This window comes from Homalodisca vitripennis, chromosome 1 (genome assembly GCF_021130785.1).
Source record: "Homalodisca vitripennis isolate AUS2020 chromosome 1, UT_GWSS_2.1, whole genome shotgun sequence".
NCBI lineage: Eukaryota > Metazoa > Arthropoda > Insecta > Hemiptera > Cicadellidae > Homalodisca > Homalodisca vitripennis.
The window spans coordinates 132,965,532-132,989,576 of NC_060207.1; the positions used below are offsets into that span (position 1 = coordinate 132,965,532).

At 33.0% G+C, this 24,045-nt stretch overlaps 1 protein-coding gene across 1 annotated transcript; it reads right to left on the bottom strand.

The window, feature by feature from the left end:
* Positions 1-1,456: 1,456 nt before the first annotated feature.
* LOC124371480 (galactosylceramide sulfotransferase-like) lies at positions 1,457-18,890 on the bottom strand. Its single transcript, XM_046829820.1, has 2 exons — positions 18,741-18,890; positions 1,457-3,095 (listed from the first exon to the last, which is right to left on the bottom strand). Exons 1-2 carry the CDS (start codon positions 18,824-18,826, stop codon positions 1,991-1,993), a joined length of 1,191 nt encoding a protein of 396 aa, XP_046685776.1. The 5' UTR covers positions 18,827-18,890; the 3' UTR covers positions 1,457-1,990.
* Positions 18,891-24,045: the final 5,155 nt, after the last annotated feature.

Here is a 24,045-nt window from a genome sequence, read left to right on the forward strand (position 1 = left end):
TTATAGTTGTCAACATCATTATCATCTGTCTTTAATAAATCAATATTTATATCACCCGTCACAATACAGTTTTTTAAAGATTTATAATAAAAAAAAAAAACAATTATTGAATTCATTAATAAAGTATTGAATTGTACAACTATGTAAACGATAAACAGTAAATAAAATAAAATCATGGCCTGAAAAAACACATTTGTAGCATTAAAATATCAGCTGATTTTAACTTCAACTGTTCACTGTGTGTAATAATAGATTTCTTTTTGTAAACCGCTATCCCACCAGAGCGATAACTTTCATTTATACATACAATCAAGTCATAATTAGGTAGCCTATAACACATAGCTTCATCCTTACTAATCCAAATTTCACTTAAAATTATTATTTCTGGATACTCGTCCATGACGCTCAGCTTAGCTACAAAACGATCAGAATTTTTCGCAAACTACGAATATTTTGATGTATTATATAACCACTATTCCTTCCATATTAAAAATTTCCTATAATTTGTAAAAAACACACACACAAAATACAAATATTACCTACTACACTCTTATGAAACTCGTTTGAAGCAACAATAACGGTTTATTGTGTTATTCAAATATTATTAATTATTATTGTAAAAATGGTGGATACCGTTGATGAATAAATAAATAAATAAATAAATAATAAATTATTTATACCATCTAAATGTTTTTATTTACTAGAATTGCGAGAATAAAAGAAAACTACGCTAAACTCAAAATGTAGATTAATTATACCAGTTATTTTCTAAAGATAAAAACAATTTTGTCGTCGGAAACAGTTTACAGTTTTCTGAGTCGGCTGCAGATTTGATCTCGATCGCCGGCGAGCCGACGCTGACGCGCATGAAGATGTTGCCGCCTCGAAGCCACAGTAATATTGTGTGTCTTTTCACCTCTCGAGACTGTTCAAGGAGTCGTCTTCTAGCTTGTGCCTACGTACTGGCATAAATTCCATAGCTTGTAAGATTTCATTGGTGGCCTGGTAAAAAATATATAACTAGTTTGAATCCTCTGAGTCTTGTTTACAGTTGGGATTATAATAAATTATCCAAGATTTAAAATATCCTGTTTTCTATCAAAAATTACCCTAAAATGAAGAGTATCCTATCAGAAAAAACGAAGTTGTCCAAAAAATTGGAAAAAGTTTGCAATCATTTCAGAGTAAACATTTTTAAGCCTTTTCCAAAATAAGAAAAGGTCCACCATTTCAAGTTTGTTGTCACATTTATAATTTACAAGATCCTGATGGTGGGACATTGAAAAACTCCCTCTATAGTAAAATGTGCATTCATGTATTAATGACTCAGACTAAAAAATATATTGTGCTTTGATATGAGTGACAGGTTAAACCAACCCCATATAATTAAAATGTTGTAAAATGTAAAAATCAGATTAGTAACAAGATGATAAGGGTTTTTGAATCAAATAATGCAACGTTTTAAGTAACAATGTTTTCAATATAAAAAGTGTATACAAAACAATACAAAACTATTTACATCATAGATCTTTTCTTCCGTTTGCTTCAACAATTTTTATTTTAAACTTTACATTACAGACAGGAAAGTAAAGAAAAATATGTATTACAAAGTAGTTTTTACAAGCATAATACGAGTAAGATGTAAGCAAACATTTGCATAGAATTTAGAAAAAGATATCACAGGCCTCCAAGATAATATTCTAACAAGTATTTGAGTATAACACAGTGCAATAAAATACATAAATTAAAATTTTAAGTATTGAATAGATAATAGAGAGATGGTTTGTAGCCCAGTGTAATATAATTTTTATATAAACATATTATCTCAGATAATATCATATGTATATACTAAATTTGGCATAGGCCTACTATTGATAACATTCGATAAGAAAATGTTGAAGGGGTTGCAATGTTAAGGTAGGTGTACTTATTACAATGTCATAGTTACATTCACCAAAACAAATGGCATTGATTGAGTGGAAACCCAACCTCACACAAATTCTGTAACATTTTGGTGTAATAAATTTTTCAATTTGTTAATTACTTTCACGCTGTTAAATTGAAACGTTCTCAGGTCTTCAGTGAATTCCAACTCCGTCCTTGCAGCATAAAAACACAACCAATCAGAACCATTCCGTAGGTTATACGATTGTGTGCCCGAGAACCCTTTGCTGTTTACGCTTTCTACACAACGAAAGCGCAATTTTGAATTTAGAGACAACAGCTTTTTAATGTCACGTAACATCCTCTCTTCCCCATAATCCCTAATTCTTTGTTTAAACTTGTTCAGAAAGTAGGTGTAGAGCTTGTGGTCAACTCTGTTCCATCGCGACACAGTCCGCCGTTCCTCGGACGACATCTTGTAGACGGCCTCAGGAGACCTAGCGTTGATCTTGAGGAACATGACGTAGTCTAAGGGCCAGTTCATGAGATCGGCCAACAACACCAGAGACGCCTCCATCCATTCCGAGATCATCACCAAGTCAAACTCCTTATCAATCTTCTTTATAAACTTACTCACTTTCTCAGTTGAAGTGAAATCTTCCTCGGGCAGTCCGAGGTCAAAACTCATCTGGTTTAGTCCTAGTTTCTTGGCGTATCTCGCTTCGACATTTTTCAATTTCTCTGGAGATTTCAACAGCTCCTTGAAAGAAATACTATAAAACGTGTTTAGACTGTAGTAGGAAAAAATAGACTCGTAAAGGTCTGCCGGATGCCTCAGAACGGTGACGAAGGCTGCGTTTTCGAACATGACGGAACGGACTTGATCTGTGTCGTATCGAGTGTGGTGAGCGAAGATGTTGTACTTGCCGTCTAATGTTGCGTACTTCTCGTCTATCATGTCTGGTCGAAAAGGTTGAGGGTTGCCCAAGTAGTTGGTTTGTGGAGGTAGAACGAAAGAGAGGGCGTGTGCCAAACCAAATCTCATCAGAATGTTCTGTATTGTGCTACTAGCACATTTGTGGGCCTTTAGGAAGAAAATATTGGTACGTTTTGGTTTCAGCCCAGTTAAAATCTGCTCCAAATCTTCGAGTTCTGATGCTAATAAGGGCTGTTGAGTCACACGTTCCACAAATTCTCCCGCTTCACTTTCACTGGAACACAACACATAATAATCTTAGACCAGTAATTCTTGCAAATTATTAATTATTATAACGTTTCCAAAACAAAGTTTTAGCTCCTCTTATTCCGACATTTATTTATATTCAATATTTTAATGCACAGTTATGAATAATAACTTCGGTTCGTTGTTAGGGACTAACGGTTTAACAAGAAGCTTGAATAAAGTAATGGGTCAGCATTATTATATTTTCAGTATTAGTTTTAATCTTAAAAATATATTTTATCATTGAAAAATTATAGTAACTTTTGTAATATCCATACTTTCAACTATCTCAGCTACTTAAGCTTTTCACACTTAATTTAATATTGTTGTATATTCTCCAACGCATAATTGAAATTAAAACATTCTGAGAACATGCTTCTCAAAAATGCTTTCCATTAAGCTCTCTAAATTGGGCTAACGCGCATATTTTATGTATGAGTATTATATATTACCTCACAAACTGATATCTAAGAGCACGTTTGTTATCTACCAGAAGGGTCCGGATCTTACCAGACTAGTCCAAAGCATAATCGAAAAAGATTACATAAAAATAAAATTTACTTTAAAATAAATTAATGTAATTGTACAATTTATTCACAAAACGTACACTTTAAACATCAATATTGAGAATTGTTCATGAGATTAATTTAATAGGCTGAGTATTTGCTTAAGCCTATTATTCAAGAGGCTGGAAAATGTTCATTTCTGTCTGTTCATGTATACATCTATCTGCCCGCACAATATCTCGAGAACGAACGTTGGCTGAGCGTTAGAGAACTTTTTACATTAGTTTTATAGGTAAGCATGATGGCACAGTAATGAGAAAATAGCAGAATACATACATTTGTAAACAAACTGAATATAGGCATACGAGATTTTAACATGTAGTCTAAATACCCTCAACACATACAATAAAATCTGTTGGTGAGTTGGTGTGTAACACAGAGTAAAAAAAGTTAATAAACGTTTATGATTCAAACACTGCTATGAAACCCAACGCAATGAACAAAAATGTAAATGTATTATGTGACAGGATATACAAGAAAGATAATCTGTTGGTGTTAAATTTCGCATGAAACTTAATTTTTACGTATAGAAAAATGAGTTCTATGATGGTGCATGTCCAACCATGGAATTTGGTTGAGCGTCATCGAAGCTTCTCACTCAGTAGCCTGGCACAATTTCTTTTTGTCAGCCGGGGGATGTAAAAATGTGTTATCTGTATGATTGTCTGCCTGTCTCTCTGTCATAGGACATCTTGAGAATGAAATGAGTTGTAGACTTGAAGTATTGCGTGCAACGTTAGCGAGGCGTGTTACGTGACAAGTGGCGTGGCGTACTTTTCCTTGTATAGTTGGAAGGAATTGAGTAAATTGAAAATGTCAGAAAATGAAAACACTGTTGGTGAACTTAAATATTATTCTTAAAGAGTCTTAAGGAACGATTTAGGTGAGGGAACCCACTTTCTAAATCGAAAGTTGTATATTAAATAGCCTTGGATGTATATATTTATATACATTGTTTTTGAGCCAGTAATGCAGTATATTCAGTACACCCAAGGCCTTATTAGTACACCTTATATCAGTACACCATAAAATATCATTTCAGTGCTTGATGTCATAAATTTTTATATTTTCATTTTTAATGCAAGGCAGAAAAAGTGAGCATTCATAATAAGTGTATTAAATATTTGTTTAAATATGGAAAATTCCCAGCTGAAATGATTTTTTTTAATGATTTACCAGTTGTGTGAAAAGAACTACTTAACATTTTGTGCACAAGATGACGAAAAATAATATATTTCAAAAATTGACGTTTTAATACTTATCTGAACATACTCGTATATGATGATATATTATATTATAATTGACATAAAACACGTAGTAGAAGTAATACACTTAAAATACTTATCAATAATCCTCAAATACTTCTACCTATAAATGGGATCAGTCATCAGAATTCGCTTAAGCGGCACTGCCCCTAATGGTAATACCAGGCTTGGTTATTGGATCGCGTTAAGAAAAGATGTTCTAGTGTTTTTTTATTTCTGCTGCGATATAATTACATGATTATTGCAATTTTATTGTTGAGCACTTTTAAAATCAGATAGTTCAAAACTGATGATAGATGTAAAACCGATTAGTATAATAACATGTTGGTCATTGACAGTAACAAAAGTAAAACTAAAGGTATTTTCAGCCTCTAATTCTAATACAGAATTCATATTTACTTTGATAATCCAGAATTTTAAAAATATATTAGACATTGTATTAAACCTATGGAGTTTAAACCTTGAAATATTAATAAATCTGATTTTTTCAATGTAGTGGCTGATCACTTTTGAAATGTAAAACAACGTGTCTAGTTGAATAAATAACATTCCATAAGGTAATAATAATTGGCATTTGCACAGATGGCAGTACCGATGATTCTGTCTGACAAATACAACGTGTTGACAGCGGTAGTTTGTCAAGGTGCAGAACACTGTCGAAGCACGAACAAGGTTTATCTCTAGATAGTAAAACTTCATTACCCTACAGACGTGGATGCAATAGCATATTTCGATTGTTAGGCATGACCAATTTACACGTTTGGTTTACAGTCCTGTAGCAGAATTCACACGTCACTCTTCGTTAAGAAGGAAATACCCAGTGGCAAGACTTGGTAGGAAGTATTTACTTTAATTCTAAATTAAGTAATTTAAGAAACTCTTAATGTTCTAAACTATACAACTCGAACTGTACTTGCTTCAGCTCATCGCGCACAAAATACATTATACACTAAACATAACAATAAATAAAACGATATAACGGAATATTCGAAAGGACGAAACGAAATAGTTATCTCACTAACAGATGAAATGCTCTTTGAAATTTTAACCCCAAAATAAACAGTATTCTTTGTTGCACCAAGAGAAACCTAAGTTCCAAGTTTGAAGTTCCTGTGACCTTTCTATCAAACGTTATCGCGCAGACAATAAAACGTACAGACAGACAGATGGACTGCTCTTTGACCTTAACATTAATAGGCCTATTCCATGTGCCAAGAGAAACCTATGTACTAAGTTTCAAATCTCTGTGATCTTTCTATCAAACTTTATCGCGCAGATAATAAAACGTACAGACAGATAGATGGACTGCTCTTTGACCTTAACATTAATAGGCCTATTCCATGTGCCAAGAGAAACCTATGTACTAAGTTTCAAATCTCTGTGATCTTTCTATCAAGACAACGCACAGGCGGGCTGCTCTTTGAGCCTTTTCTATCAAGAGTTATCAAAGATGGACGGACAGTATCTTTGTTTAGAAAGAGTAAACAAAATTTAAAAGCCCCTATCGGGCCTTAATAATCCAGTATAATAATCTTTTATAATCATTTTAAAAGTAAAAAATGACCGAGTTTTGAAATGTTTCTGTAAATGTAGCAAACTTGTTTCAAAATCAGAACATAATAACTCATAAATTACTATTTCAACTTCATATATAGGATTATTGCAAAGTTAGATACCGAAAAGGGTTTTTTTTACGTAGGGGAATTGCATTTGCGCACGGAGTGTGTGACTCCCTTGCGGACTACCCACTAAACCCCCTACGGGCCACGGAGGACCCAGGCCGGAACCCTTTCGGATGATATCTTGCCTGGTCCGTGTGTCTTATGTCCCATCCAGGACAAAACTATTTGTTTAGGAAGTTAGAGGTCAGCCAGGCATCTATCTGTCTTCACGCTTCTGATGAAGGATCGCATGTACATGAATGGTGACTGCATTCCATGTGTCCTCACTCTGCAGCATCAGCTCCACAATGGTGTCTGCCGAAACATCGCCAACTGTGGTGGCGAGCGTTCGCCTGGCCTCGGTGAAGCGCCCACAAGCGAAGAAGGTGTGATGAACGTCATCATCCTCCTCCGGGCAGTAAGCACACCGAGGCAACCTGACTTTTCCCATCCTGTAGAGGTACTTCCTAAAGTAACCGTGCCCCGTAAGGAACTGACACAGGCAGAAATCTATCTCCCCGTGGCCACGATCTATCTAGGGTTGAAGCTCTCGAATGAGACGGAAGATCCAGCGACCGTCCGATCCTTCCGTCCACCTCCGCTGCCAAACCTACAGTCTCCACCCTGGCAGCAGCCAAGGCATCCTCTCTACCCCACTCGGCAGCCTCCCGAAAGACGGGGTGTCTTCACCGAAAAGGGGTGTTATTTTCGCCATTTCCTTTGGTCGCCAGATCATTATCCCCTCAAACCTCTAAAATAATTTCTGAGTACGCCTGCAAACCTCAAGTAAACACTTTTAAACACCAACCGAGGGACCTCATTGTCGGCTAATATCGGATATTGATGTTTCTTTTGGTGGTTAAAATTCTTAATGGACATTTTGTCCAAAAAGTGAAAGCTTGAGTACCAAATAATATTTAACCGAATTAAAAAAATACAAGTTGTTAAATTCAACCTATTTCTTTGCTTTTTAATTTCCCCATAGTTTTTTCCGAAACTACAGAACCTTTTTTCAGTACATAAAGGCTATCCCAAAGTGACACACTTTATTTTTATATGAATCAGACTAGTATATAAACCAGAAATAATTGAGAAAGTTTCTCATATAAAACCATTTGGAATAGCCACTTACATAAACTTTTCAGACCTCGTTGACTCGATTCTGCTCCAATTATTGTGTCTTGGCTTTACAAATGCAAGATAATATTTTTTTATACAAGCTATTCTTTACCACTAATGTTGACTAGGCTATCTTGTACCACCATTAATGAAACGTTGCTAAATAGTTAATCTGGTAGGTATTTTGTATCTTTAAACCAAAGACTATTAATAATGAACTGCATAATACAAAATTTACTTTGTTCTACAGTTAAAATTATTTTGTTTCTTATAAAAAATTTAAAATCAACTATAGGCCTAATTGTTAAAAAATATGTGGGTTTTGGTATGTAAAAGGTTTCAAAAATCAAAACGTACATGTAATTTATAATATTTTGATTTTAACGCAGCACTTTTATTACAAACTAAACAAATGTTCTACTAGGGATTAGACTAATAAAATATTAACTTAATAGGGCAGTATTGTTCGAGGGTTAAACATTCCAAACTAATGAGCATTTTTGATTACAAATTGGATTTAAATGTATACATTACACATAATATGTTCTTAAAGTGACATAAAACTGATAATAAACGTAAACTTGTAATTTTAGGAAATCTCAAAAAATGAAAATAAACATTTTGCGATCGTAGATATAAAAAGGCATTTTAAAATCTAAGAGTTCAAACCAAAATCTTACATAACGGTACGGTACACGACAAATTTCTCTCGTGGTTTTTTCTCGGCAAATCCTTGTACGATTTTAGAAAAGTCTGATTTTGAAGTGAAGCCCTTTTTTGTACACATGATCACCAATGAATTAAATTAATTAGTTTTTTATTCTGCGGAGTTGCCCTTTTAGCATTGTTTACCAGGCTCAGTACTGAAAAGTATGTTTTCGCTGTGCAATTTGTCACTGGTAGAATAAAAACATTTATATCACAGTTTCGAGATTATAAAACTTTCGATTTTGGAAAAGTACTTGATAGATGGTTTTCTTTTATGTATGAATACACTGATGACAAGTCTTTGAATCAAATCAAATCAAATCAAATCAAATTTCTTTATTGCCAAGACATGGTTAACATGTATAGCATGCGTCAAATGACGTTATTGTAACTAAAATTTTTCCATCCGTTCTACATCAAAATCCTCAATCAAACATACAATTTCACCTTCATTCATTTCCTTTTATTCGCCAATCATCCCACCACCAGCGACGGGGCGACATACCTATTGGCTGGTCTCCCAGTTTTTTGCCAAATACTCGTCGACATTATAAAATGCCTGTGTCGCTAAAAAGCGTTTTAGACGAATTTTGAACGCCTTGGGCGTTGGGGCATTTTTTATTCGGTGTGGCAGCTTGTTGATGAAATGAACTCCTGCTTGTGATGGCAGGCGTTCATAAATCACCGTTCTGTGTTGGCCAATTCGGTAGTTTCCCCTGGCTCTGGTCTCATATGAATGTATGTCTTGGCCACTTGTCTTGACGCATTTTGACATACAATACTGTGTTGTTTCGAAAATGTAGAGACTCGGCAGGGTCAACAGCTGCAAACTTTTGAAAGATTCTCTGCATGACTCTCTGAATTTCAAATGTGCGATTATTCGAATCGCTTGCTTTTGCAATCTGAAGACCCTCATCAACTGATTGTTTGCACAAGCACCCCACAATGCCACTCCGTAGGTAAGGTGGGGGTAAATCAAGCCATAATACGCCGTCATCAGTACCTGAGTGGGGCAATATTTGGCTAGATTCCTCAAAACAAAATTTCCTGAGGATATTTTGGCGCAAACGTGATCAATTTGATTATTCCATGTCAACCCTCGATCAATTGAATCTTTCCAATTCGACATACATCTGAAAGTTAACACATTCATTCAATAAATCTGCATTGATGTCTTCAGAATATATCATACACAGTTTTGAAACTGTTCTTTCCACTTCTCTTAACTCCTATGTGTGTGAGTAGAACAGGCAAAACTTGGAATCTGGAAGCTATGACCTCACATGCTTCCTTTCTTCTAGGTAGATTTGTTACTAGCAAGTCCATTATTTTAAAATATACATTAATTTTGAAATTTGTTCTTTCGTTCAGATTTTAAGGCACCTAACTACAGCTGTTCCATGCCTGCAGCTGTAAGTGATATTCCAGGTAGAGTTTGATAAGCCGCTCTACAGGCTTACTTTCTGTCTCGGTTACATATCGCAAAGCAATAGCTAATCGGTCAGAGTGACAATAATCAGGACTCGAATCCACTATTAAACTCGTTGCAGGTTAAAGAGGATAGGTATGAGGTGTGCCCTTGACCTTTGTTATCATACTTTCCTACGTGCGGACAAGGAAAGAGTCGTATTCACTAATCAATTAACTAGACACCCAATACACAATCTATTTGAGGTTGATGCAAACATTTCGTTATCACCTTGAAATGATATCCCTCTAAAAGCCAAAAATGTAAGTACAGAAACTATTCTTGGTAATACACTTCGCCAATAATTAAATTCTTCCTCATAATGTGTAATCAAATTTTTGTATAATTGCCTTAGTTCTTTTTGCCTAGTGGTTTACGTAAGGATATTATATCTGTGGTCATGAGATTGTTCGTGATGTTTCAGTAGTCATAACCGTGCTTCCTGTTATGAATCCTGTGGAAAAACAAATTCGTGTATTAGCTGGTCGAAAAAAAAATATTTTCCCAGTTGTTTTGGAGTATAACATCTAATCTCTTTAAATTATTTCTTCATTAGGAAGGGTACTTTTAAAACTATTTGAGACACATTAAGTTCCTGCCGTTTGCTTAACAACTTAAATCGATGAGGGTAACGTTAACAGTGGGTGGAATTATTTGTTGGCCTGTACCAAGCTAGTCTTCTGGTGTGAGCTCCAACGGCATCGAGATCGATGGGATTGCCAAGTCACCAACATTTTCAGTGAAGGGAGTTAAACTAACCACTGTCGCAATGAAAAATCAAAAATTTTCAACATTTTCTCCAATAACTTAAGTTCAATCACTTTGCTTTTTAGTAGCACGTTTTTCTGTACTCTAATCAACTAATATTTTTACTTATGATTACAAACCATTAAATCACACAAACATTCACATGGTAAAACTACTGTAACAGAATACTATGACACTTGTGTCAGGCTGGCAGGCAATGCTGCCAACTTAAACTCTCAACCCCAAGAATTTTCCTAGTCAAAAGTTAAAATTCCCGTTGCATCTCTTATGCACCAAAACCATTTTCGCATTTTTTTTGTTTTGTTTTTCCGCTCCGCCGCCGCCACTGAAAATTTACCACACTGTACCACACTGGACATATGCCGAGTCAGTTGGTTTGTAAATTTGGGCCCCGATAAAGTGCGGGGATTGGAAATGTTCCAAGTTTCCTTAGAGTTACTGTGGAGAGCTTCTTAGTCTACTTCAGGGCTCCAGATAACGATTCTGTAAGAATTATTTGTGTATTGGAAAGGAGCAGCGAGAGAAAATAAGATTATGAAATGTAGCTTTCTTCCAATAACTTTCACAGATGTTATAGATGATAGGGAACATGCCGTTCTTCTTCGAGAAACGTCCCTGTTGGAGGCTATGTAGAAACCATCTTGAATCAAACAGTCAGGTTTAAGCTCGGAGATTGGAATTTTTAAAATAATTATAAGTTACCTAAGAATTGCCGTGGGGAGCTTTACAGTTTTCTTATTGGTTCCAAATTACGCTCCTATAGGAATCTTTTGAAACATGACATGACAGAACACATTGCCGAGCTGTAGTTTGTTTACAGTGACCATTGCTAACTTTACATATACCAAGGAATATAAGATCTTTGAAACTAATGTGCCAAGTGACTAATGTGGGGTTATGTGGAATCTATCTTAAAGGAGCGAGACAGCAGATATAGGCATTTTCTAAATGGAAAAATTGTTCTGGTTAGTATCATAGTAAATTCCCTGTGTTTGTCAGGGCTCCACATGAGGTTCTTCTTCAAATCAAGTTTAGGTTCAATGCCTTGATTAAATAAATTATCTACGTAGAATTGGAACTTTATCTTACAAAATAACTAAACGTCAAGTGGTAGTCCTTGAACATCTATCTTCCCGTTGTTGAGGTTACAAAACATTCGGCATCAACAAGTAAAAATAAATATAATTTTTAAAATAAAAATAAACTAAACTCAACAATGTGTAAAAATAATAGCTGTAAAAATAAAGAAATGAAAATGTAAAAAAACAATTTTTATTTGAGGAAACAAAAGTTAGTCAAAGCCGATAACGCACACTTTTTGAAGGAGGCGTCCAATTTAAAATATACTAATGTATGATGTGGTATCCAAAGCTATCGAGATCGTTGCTTTCCTTTTGTTGCTTATGGGGCATTTACACTTTATATTTAGAAAGACTAAAATAAGGAATAACTGTATATACACGTATATGGAATCTGTAACCATGGAATTAATGATATAATACAAATGTTTTAAATTTGGCCATAATACAAATGTTTTAAATTTGGCCCATCTTAAAAACACTGTGTAAAACTGGCTATGAATAACTTTTTTACAATTTAAAAACATTTTTTACTTTGTAGTTTATTTTACAGGTACTATTTTTATATGTTTTTGAAATAAATTTATTATTATTGATAACATGTATTGTCGCTTTAGTTTACTCGTTTTGCATTACTTGAACAATACTTGAAAAGTAAATTAGAATTTTGACCTTTCATAATGTACAGATAATCGACGAAGGCGAATCCATCCGGCAAAGATAAAAACTAGAGGGGTTTTGTGCCCTTTGCAATAATATATCTTAAAAGAGAAGTTTAACATGTTGGATTCAGAGCGTTTTCCTAACTAAGTGGCATTCAATAATATATTAAACAAGACAGAAAGAGGTTCTTATTGACGTGGAAGTATATCTTGTAGTTTGACTAAGAAATATATTATACCAGCAAATACAAAACTAAGACTATACCAGTAATGCTATCCGCAGAGTGAAGGAGGCGGAGTTTTATCGTGACTAGCGATAGCAAATAGTTCAGGAGTTAGTTGAGGACGGACTGTATAGATTGTTTATTGCTGTTATTAGTTGTACAGTCTCCGTTATAAACAACTACAACCAAATGCAGCGTTCACAACTAGTCATATCTACTGCTGTCTGAGACTAGGAGTTCCAGGTAGTACTTTATCAAACTACTGAGAGAAATATTGATAAGTATTTAGTACTTGTATCAATTACAGTAACACTTTATCACAAACTGAACTTATCCGGAGAGATTTTAATTTACTACAAGACGTTATTATGACACTTAAAGAAGCAATTTCACACGGAAAACCCATAATCATAACAGATTAAACCGCACCCAAAATATATGATGTATCTTTTAATTAAAAAAATCTCTCTAACAATTTCTCCTACTACAGTGGTAAGAAACTTGATCTTATCAGAGACGATGTGTCTGCTAAACTTAGTTGCAGTTAAAACATTTCTGTAATGCCACTCAGTAGCCGCTTGGAGACTTGGGCATTTTAGTACTATTTTAAATCTGGAGGCGGACATCCAACACTAACTTCTAGTCACCTAAAACTTAGCATCCACCCAGTTGGAGCTAAACTACCTCAGTCAACTCTGGCTAACCTTCTTCATAAACATCTTGATGGTATTATTATTGCTAGTTGTATTATTGTTGCTCTGTTGTTTAGACCTGAACCATTTACAGCCTTTCTATAAAACCCGCATTTAATTTGTTCTTCCCATTTGGTAACCCTATCTGACTTATCTTATTTCGGACCAAGAAACCTCACTAAAAATGTAATAGTACAGGGTCCGAGGATAAATTTACATCCTGTAAGCACTCAACATAGTGTTCAGTGAAACCCGTAGAGACGTTTCCACTAAGAAAGAAATAGTTCGTGAAGCTGCTAGTTATGGTGAGATTGAAATAAAAATGTATCTTTTTTCAGATAATATTTTTAGCTTGACAGACCTGAAACCAATCATCAGACATGTATAAAATATTACGCTGATTTAACTTTTGTTTACGTTTTTGACGTTTGTTTATGTGTGTCAATCTAAAACTAACATAATAATTGATATCGCTTGGTATTTTTAACCCTTTTTATACCCATCCATTTCGATAACAAACTCTTTTTGAAGTACGATACAGCTCTGTAGAAGATGATTGGGGGGGGGGGGTTTCCCATATCACAACTGAATTAGCCGGCTCGGATAGCTTTACAAGCTAATACCATAATAACGCATCTGTTTGTTGGCATCTAAAATATGTCTTTAAATGACTCTTTCGTAATATATCCACATATATACTTGAATTAAAAATTTAACAATGAAAACAAGGATAACAGTAAAATCGTGTAGTAGTTCAAGAATGAAACTAGGGCACAATGATACAATGAACTTAAGTAGCATACCTAAAATAAGCATGCTATGAAAGTACGCACTTTCGGAAATAAAACGCAGTGAATTTTCCCTATTTAAAATTGTTATCATCTGAGTCCCTTCTTGCCGAATACAACATGACAATAATCATTTCGACAGTGAAAAAGAGTAATGTTTTTATATACAAAGAACGCAATGAACTTTTTTCGTATAGTTAACGAAAATAGAAAGTCTATTTTATCGTCATCCATTGCTGTCACAAATTACAGCTATAATCGATAAAATATACAATTTTAAATTGTAAACATACAATTAAAATTTATGTTATACAATTTTTATTTTGTAAATAATATTGTGATATAAATCGAAAACAATGACATTTTATACGAATTGCTTTTATACTAACTAAACAAAATTTACAAAAAGTATACATTTTGGCTCTTAGAATTTGTTTGTATACATCCTGTGTTAAATTACTTGCTAAATAATACATGCCAGTAAATTTTTCCACTAAATAGAAAGAAAACCATAAAGCTACAAATTTTATATTAATACATTAATTTTAAAATGGTTAACATGATCAAAATAGCTAGTTCAAAGAATACCGTTTTCATTTTATCGAGAAACTTTTGTTTGGTTAACGTGAAAAGCACTTATTAAACGTATCAATATAAATACTGCAGAAAAACCTAAAAACAGTATATGTTTTATCTTTCCCACATCCAATTGCATGTTTCATCAATAATTTAACAAGACAATCATTATACCATCATCACATCCATAATTATACCAGACATTATTTGGAAAAAATAAATTTACCTTGATTTCTTGGATTTAAACAATATACTCGTTCAAAAACACTCTTCCGATTCCCAAACATTAAAGCTATTTTCTCCTTTTATCAAGGCTTTCTCCTAAAGAGGTTGAGTCGTATTATCTATAAATAAAATACTAAATTCTAAAGGGTGTAATCACGAAACCAAATGCTCGATAGCTAAACAAAACTAGAAACTCATAAAACTGTTATGTTTTACATCGTAAAACTCCCATGATGAAATCTACAAATACACGAGAGAAGAACATTTATTTATAATAGTTGTATATTTAGTTTTCTTTGTGTTTCTTACTTTTTATTCGGCCTAATTTAACGTTCTGCATGCCGGCATACACGTGCCAATATTAAAATAATGGTGACAAGTAAATTATATACAATTAACAAAAAAGTATTTAACGTTGCTTTAAATAGCCTAATATGTACACTGTGTTCCACATTTTGAATGTTATCTGGGTCCGATATCACTTTTGGAGTTTTTATGAATTATTTATTGCAGGGATATGTTTAACCGACCAAGAAATCGGTTATCGTTAAAACCTCTTTTTCTCCAATTAAGACTTTTAATGCGTTAAGGAATTACTCAGGGGTAATTGATTGATTAACGTGTGTGATTTGCCGATTGAAAAACAAATTTGTGTCAGTATGATGTGTTTACTCCCCTTGAGGTACCCTATGTTGTAACACTTTCATTGTTTTATCTAACATGAATTTTAACACTGACAGTTTATTTCATATTTCGTGAAGATTTTGTGATTATTATTACACGATTATTTGTACTAGAATGAAAATATAACATATTTTCACGAAATTAAAAATATCTTTTTGACTAAATGCTTTTCATCGTTACCTCTACATTTGATTTTCAAATTCCTCGAGTTCTAACATTTCGAAATATTCTTTTTGTAAGGGTTCACAGGAGAACTTTTAAGAAGATTATTTGTGTGTTACACTCTTAAATGTTTGCCCAATGTGAGCTTTTAGAAAGTAAAAAAGCACATGGTTTATTCTTTAACCTATTTATGTACGGTTTTAAAGTACGGTATATGTATATATTTGATTTTAGGTCATTATATTTGTATAATTGGCAGACGCCTAATTTAATTTTTCAATAAACATTTAATCAGAAAAAGTACTTGCTCCGCCGGAACTAGAACCCGGATCTCTCACTTGCCGGATGAGTGCACTACCCTTTCTGATTCAATGTTTATTGAAAAATTATATTTAATTTGAAAACGCTTCTATTATGAATTATATTCGAACTTTGACTATGCGAGTTTCAAGTAAATTGTATTTAAATTGTTTGTAATATGTGTCATAGAGCTCAATTACTTGGCAGTTTACAGTAAGTGTGTTACAAAACTAGAATCATTTTAGCATTGACAAATTTGAAACGTTTGCTACGTTTTAATAATTAATATCGTTATTATAACGTGTTCATTTTTAACATGTATACATCAGGTGGCGGAAACTGGATTTTCCGCTTCCGGTGATATAGAGTAAACCACAGCGTGTGAATGTGTGACGGCTAGATGTCGGAATTGACTTTTAACATAAACATTTCTCTACGCTTCTTTATTCTGTATATAACACGGCTATTACAAATCCGCTTGTTCCTCGTTAAGATGAGTACCTTCACATCCATCACAAGTATTAGAAAATAGAGTTCGTTATCGGGTTGGATTTAGATTTTAATTAATGCCTATCATTTTTGCAAATACAGTCAGTATTTTTGAAAATTTATAGACCCACTTAATTATAAAGTGATAATTGTATTGGTTAACAGCGCAACCATATCTTGTTGATTGAAATACAATTAATTAATTTATGTTAATGGCGGAAAGTAAAGCGAGGAAGTATAATAACTAATGTTTCGTAATATCAAAGCGATTACGTGTTTTCAGGTAATTATCACTAATCCATAGATAAATACAGATAAGTAAAGCTCCTAGGTACAACAAACAAGGCCAGTGCGAGACTGATTAGTTGGGATGTACTCGTTCATGTAGCCTAGTTGGAAATAGTGCACGTCTCTACACCTCGTATCCTCTTTAATAATGAATATAGCATCAAAAGCTCTAAGAGATAGCATTTAAGCTACATAAAGATGTTTTCATCCTTTGAAGAAATAGAGGTTGCAAGTATCTCAGATGTTTAAAGTAGAAACCTCCTATTTTGTAATCCGTCCTAAACATCGGTCTCTTAAAAGATCTTAATTTGTTTCTAATAACATAGTTTGTTTTATTAGTAATTTTATAGTTAGACTTAAAAACATTTCCTTTCAAATCATATCTGTTTAAATTTGAACAAGAAATGCTTGTAGAAATATTTTTGTCTCAGATAGTTTTTCTTTAGCATGATACAATTAAAACAATCTGCCACACACGTAAATGATGATTTCATTACCGCCAGTCAACGTGATAAATATACTTAAAGTGCCTATTTCAGCCAAATGAATGATATTTGTATAATTGGTTGACGCTCTATTGATATAAATGTTTAACGTGAGAAAAACTTATAGTTTGATATTAGACATCGAATGATATTAGAATTTAAAATTCCTGTTAAAATATTGACGGATTAACAAATTTGGCAGATTAAAAAATTTTGTATTCGGAAGTTCTGACATTATTAAGATGAAATAGGTTAGATCGTTTTGGAAAATGATACTGCATTTTGTTTGTATTACTCTTTTTTATTAAACTGTGAAGATAACGTTTCCTTTATTTAAATTAATAATCTATAACAATATTAATAAGAAGGGTGTTGTGTTCAATTTAACTTAATAATAATGAATAATTAAATTTGATTAACGTCGGTGCTTTTTGAAGGGATGTTGTAATACTTTTTTTGTGATAGAGCTGAATTCTGGTTATTGTACTTGCATTTGATAAATATTATAATTGAGGGAGCTATGAAAATCACAACATAGCGAAGTAAATTAAAGAGTCTAACATAAAAAACAAACAAAACAGCAACAATATTTCAAAACTTACTTATAATATTAGTATACATATCTCCAAATGCATTTTGTATTATTCATATAACTAAAATATTGTCATATGTAAGTTTGCTTCTAACCTGAATACTTCAACCTTTACAATAAAACTTATGTTTTGGTATTAGCATGATAAACAATATCTAGATCTTATTGAATCTTGGTAACATCCCCATTATCAGATATTATGATGATAAAATATTATTGTATACTTGTTTGATTATTATACAATAATCATCAGTTGATTATTAGTAAGTATTTCACACGTTATATTATATGTTATATCTTGTACTATTTTTTAAAGAAAGTAAAATGTTAAAAAGAACAATTTTCACAATATATAAATTTACAGTTTACAGATAAAAGCAATATTCTGTGGAATTGTTATTAGGATTATTTAACCAACTCTGTCAGTAGTGCATGTAATAAACAAATTTAAACGTTCTAAAACTGAATAATAACAATTTTTAAATCGTTAAACATATACTTAGTTTGAGTTTACATTTTTAAGGGAAATTTGTAAGTTATACATGAAACAAAATAACTTTTTGTTAGTTTAAGATTTCTACAATCAAAGACTGTCAGGAATGAAGGTAATGGCACATGACGTGTTCAGATTTATATTCATTTCTAATTTAAATAAATAAACTATTCCGCAGCTGTAAATCGTCAAGCAAAGCCGATATGTTAAGTAAGCGATTGCAAACTCCTATATTTTTCATATTTTATTGTTTTTGATTTTTTTAAATAGTCAATAGTTCTCAGTCTTCTTAGACAGGAGGTTTTGATATTAGGAATACACAAGGTGGGCAGAAGCTTACCTGTTAAATACGGTATAGAAAAAGCTGAGCGTAAGACACACCATTAGAATTGCCGCCAACAGGGGCCTTCCCACCATTTGACGCATGACCGCACTCTGACAACGCTATCAAGTGAGCTGTGGATGTACGTGCTCTTCTTGCTCGCTATACAATGCCTTGCAGATTACTGTCAGCGTATCCCCACTACATTTCCCCTATATAACTCATATGCAGTGACAGTTTTGAAAAACAGTTAACATTTAAAATCCATACTCTAACATTTTAACATAATAGCGAAGTGTGCATTAGCAGTGGATGTTTTATTTATTTATTTGTATACTTAATCATCCTCCTGTTTTTGTAATTATGAAATACCATATCCAGTTTATTATTATTATTATTATCGTTTAGGGTATTCTTACTTTTGTCACTAGACCTCCATAGCGTCTTTGTGTATTTCTTGTGTGATTTCACCTCCAGTGCGCTTCTATGTACAGTTGCGGGTAAGAAGTTGTACCCACCACCATTTGTACTTTAAAACCCAGTGTTGACCAAAACAGTAAGTATCGCACGTTTCACAAAGGTTTACTAGATCGTTATGTCTTAATTGTTTTAGTAACTCTACTATGATATTCATTGTTATTTGTACTTCTGAGGCTTAGTATGTTGTTAACATTTTGAACAGGATTCTTTCTATACCAACGGAATTTTAATATATCATAGTTGATCGTTTTAAGGGGAAGCAGTCCCAACCCATTTCCTCTAGAAGAGTCGCTGGCTTACCTCTGTGCTACGGTGGTCAATGTGGAATATTGTTTGTAGATACTGATCTACACTGCGAGAGTTCAGGCAGAAACAAAGTTGAGCCTCGCTCAACTTTCCGTTGTATACGTGTGTACACTATGTTTTGTTTAATCTAGACCTAACGGTTTTATTTCACAAAGGACCCTCAGTTCTTTTGTTTACGCGGCCGCTATCCTGACTGCCTTCTAAGTTTTACTGTTCACGCCGTGTCTAAATGTTGTTAACACTATGAAATTATTGAAATATTCTGGACTCGGCGTATTGGTTTATCATCTGGAAATTAGAGGTGGCTCTCTGGAGCGAATCAAAAATATCCCTTGAGCTAAAAATATTTCGACACGGTGTGATCCGAAAAAATCAGATTATAAGGAAAGAGCGATTAACAGTTCTCAATTTATTTATACAAATTTACAATACTCAAAGACCAAAACGAGTAGAATATAATACCATATACATTTTAAGCTTACTTATATCTTTATACTTAGCTTCCCCAGTGTTAAATACGACTATATATTTCCATAATCCAATTATAATAATATAAATTTTATTAAATCCATAGTATTTGAGAGTGTATCGTTCCAGCTCTCCAAGAATCCCAGTTCATATCCCAGTTTCGTAACTGCCCAGTGCCCACTCGTACGCTAAGGAGAGGAGAGTGTGTTCCTTTGACCGATTTTGACCACTTCCGGTTTTACTGATACTTAGCGGTGATATGGCGAAGTTTGTATTTTTAGTCCAAAGATTGGCCACCAGTTGCATAGAGTACCTGGTTATAGTCCCAAAAATGTAACTTGTGTGTTAGAAAAATTGTTATTCAATTTCATGACTGAAAAGTAAGTATTACACACAATCTTGTTTTTCTAGTGATGTTTTTTAATGTATTAATGAAATTATAATGGAGCATGCACATTGTAAAGAATCGATTTAAGTATGTCTGCATACACTCTGGTCTCCCTATTCCCAACTTCGAATTAGTTAAAGAATTTTAAATAAAAAATGGTACCTTGTTGTACCTTTGACCACTAACGCATGCTCTTCCTTTGACCAGGTCAAAGATATAATACCTCCTATTTAGCCTACACTATGATTTAAGTGTCAGTTACTTAAAATAACTTTTTACACTAGGTTTGATTTAAATAACGTGGTCATGGTAATACGTTTAGCAAACTTATTAAAAAAAGGTAGTCTTTATAATATTACACGTATCAAAACAAATGTTTTACATATATCACCAGGTTCTGACATTTCCTGACCCATTTCAGTAAATAATTAACTTATTAAATCTCGTAATATATAATTTCACATGTTATTGGCTTAAAAATGTCATAAGTTGTTTTATTGTTTGTGACATTGTAATGAATACAGCAGCTTTGGTTATTCCTATTCCATCAAATGAAAAGTTTGCCGGTTTATATATATATATATATATATATATATATATATATATATATATATATATATTACCAGGCAAAAATTTGCCCATACCAAGTGTTTAGTGACCAAACACTAAAATTCACGCTACAACCTTGAACTGGTTTAAAGACTACTTCCGAGACAGAAGTCAGGTGGTCACAATTCAGGGGGAGTTCGAGGAATTCCTGAGTTCGAGGAAGACCATACGTACGGTGTAATTCAAGGAAGTACTTTAACCCCTATATTATTCTTGATATATAAGAACAATTCAGGTAAAATAAATATGGAAAATGGTAAGATATTTTTATATGCGGATGACATAGATCTTTGTTTCGAGGGGTCCAACTGGCAAGAGGTGTATGAGGCGGCTGAGCGTGGTCTGAACATTGCCAAGCGTTGGTTTGATCAAAATGAACTCAACATCAACTAAAAAAAAACAGTGTATGGCAGTGGCACTTCGGACGGGTCATGATCCGGACAATTTACACCTAAGGCTTCACACTTGTGACGGCGTGGATGGCTGTATGTCGTGTGAATGTGTAGAGCGTGTATCTGAATACAAGTATTTACGAAATGGACAGCTCATATTCAGTATATAAGAAGTAAGTTAAGGAAATACATTTTTATTTTTTTTTTAACTTTTTAATATATTAACATTTAATCTACTAAAACTGGTTTATTACGCATTCATACAATCTATTCTGCAATACGGAATTATTGCTTGGGGTGGGACATTTAAGATCTCGCTGTTACCATTAGAAATCGTCCAAAAAGCAATTATTAAAACTGCCTTGAAAAAAATCGTCTTTATCCTTCGGAATTGTTGTTTTTTGAATTTAAGGTTTTTTATGTTAGACATTTATATGTTAGAAACATTATAATCTACATGTTCAAATACCACAGTTATATTTTTAACCAAGTAAGCCATAGTTACTAGACCGGGTTGGCAGTGTCTTCTGGGATTATTGTCCCGAAAATGGAGAAGTCTATCAATTGCACAAATTCACACTACATTTGCAAATATAATTTTTCCTTAATTACCAGATTGCCTTAAACTACCAAGTGTTTACAAACCCGACACATATAAAAAGAAAGTAACTTTATGGCTACTGAACATAAATAAGAGCGGCGACTTAGAATATTTTATAACTTAACTGTTGGTCCTATGTTCATCAGGAGCATTTACAGTGGGTTAGCGTATGATAGTGTCATGATGTAACTTTGTAGGATATTGTGTGTTGAGAGAGAGTGTCTTTAGCTGGTGGAAAATATATAGCGACAGGAAGGGGGAAGAGAAGCGAGAGAGAGCGAGAAAGAGAGAGAGAGAGAGAAAGATGTGTGTGTGTGTGTGTGTGTGTGTGTGTGTGTGTGTGTGTGTGTGTGTGTGTGTGTGTGTGTGTGTTGGTTATGTGCGCCGTGAGTATATAAATGTGTGAGAGGTTCCAAGTCTCCTAATTAACTGTTATCGATATAATATTTTTCTTTTGGATAAATTAAGTTAATATTGTTGTTATTATTTATTAATCATTCATCATCACATTATCGTTTTTGCCGTTGTTATCTGGTAGTCATCTTATTGTCTAACACTTGATGTGATGTATTTTTATATATTGTATTACGAATATATATATATATATATATATATATATATATATATATATATATAATATATATATATATATATATATATTAAATTTTAGGTATAATATATATATTAGACCTGAAATTGCTTGGAAGCCTGTCTTAAAGTCAATTTTGTTTCTCTCACTATCCGAACAGCGGCATCCATATCTTCTCTAATGAGTTTTGTCTCTCGGCATGTGGCTAATTTGTCTCTCTTCAATAAGCCAGATTTGTCAAAAAATAACAGCTTGTTAATGAAGTTGATGACTTTTGATAGAATAGGGTGTATTTTTAAGAATTTAGGCCCGTATATGTATATAAACACAGAAAAAGTTCTTTTAACAAAAAAGCTACAAAAAGTAGTAAGGTATGAAACAATGTACAATTTAATAGCTACGTTTTACAACATAAAAATAGAAATGATATCACCGTTTTACAAAATAATAATTATTATATATGTATATATATAATAATTACATAATATTTGTTATATATATATATATATATATATATATATATATATATATATATATATATATATACACAGGGTGATTCATGAAGTTCTCCCCCCCACTTCTACATCACATTGTACTAGTAAAAATAATGAAAAAATGTTATATAAACATAGGTCCGAAAACGCTTCGTTAGCGAGTTACAGCTAGCGAAAGATTTCGCCTGAATTCCTGGGTAAAGAGTAAAATAAAGCCATACTGAACTTTTGGAAAGGTTAATTAAGTAAGAAATATCGTGGATTCTTATGTATTTTTACCTGATAAAGCTAATAAAATAGGTTTCAGAACTGTACCTGTAGTAGTTTTTGAGGGATTCAGGGTTAAATGCAAAAAATTGGGCCACGAAACAATGTTTTTTTTAAGTTTGATGTACAATAACTTTGTTAAATTGGTAATAAATACATAAAATCAACAAACATTAATTGTAGAGAATTTAATTCTGAGAAAATTGATATAATCAAAGTCTAAAATAAAACAGAAATAAGTACCGAAAAAATCGATGTTATTCAGTATAATACATTACTAGCTGTAAAGAAATACCATACGGTATTTAGTTAAAATAAAACAAAAACAAAATGTTTGTTCCTTAATGATGAGATAAATTGAGAAAACAAGATTAACTGTTAAATAAATTTGTTTGTAAATAAAAATATCATGTTTTATTACGTTGTATTTTTTTAAATAAAAATTTACATCAAATGTTCGAAAATAAATGAAGCAAACATTTTCCCATTATTGTTTACTAATCATCGAAATGCAGTTTTTTGTTTTATTAATTTCTAAGCTGGTAACGCACGAATAACAGCTGATCAACAATGGTATTCTGTACTGTTACGTTAGAACTGTGTTTTAGTGGTGTTTTGCAAGCTACAGCAGGAGATCGGGTTCTGTGAATCGTGTTATTAAATGCAATTTTTCTGTGAGTTATAATTCGATTGTTTATTCAGCGAAAAAATGCCTTACTTATTTACATC

Excerpts from the sequence above, each read along its gene's own strand:
- LOC124371480 (XM_046829820.1), bottom strand. The coding sequence starts at position 18,826 with ATGCGTCAAATGGTGGGAAGGCCCCTGTTGGCGGCAATTCTAATGGTG. Across the intron at positions 3,096-18,740 it reads TTCTATACCGTATTTAACAG|TGAAAGTGAAGCGGGAGAAT; the intron begins GTAAGCTTCTGC and ends GTTGTGTTCCAG.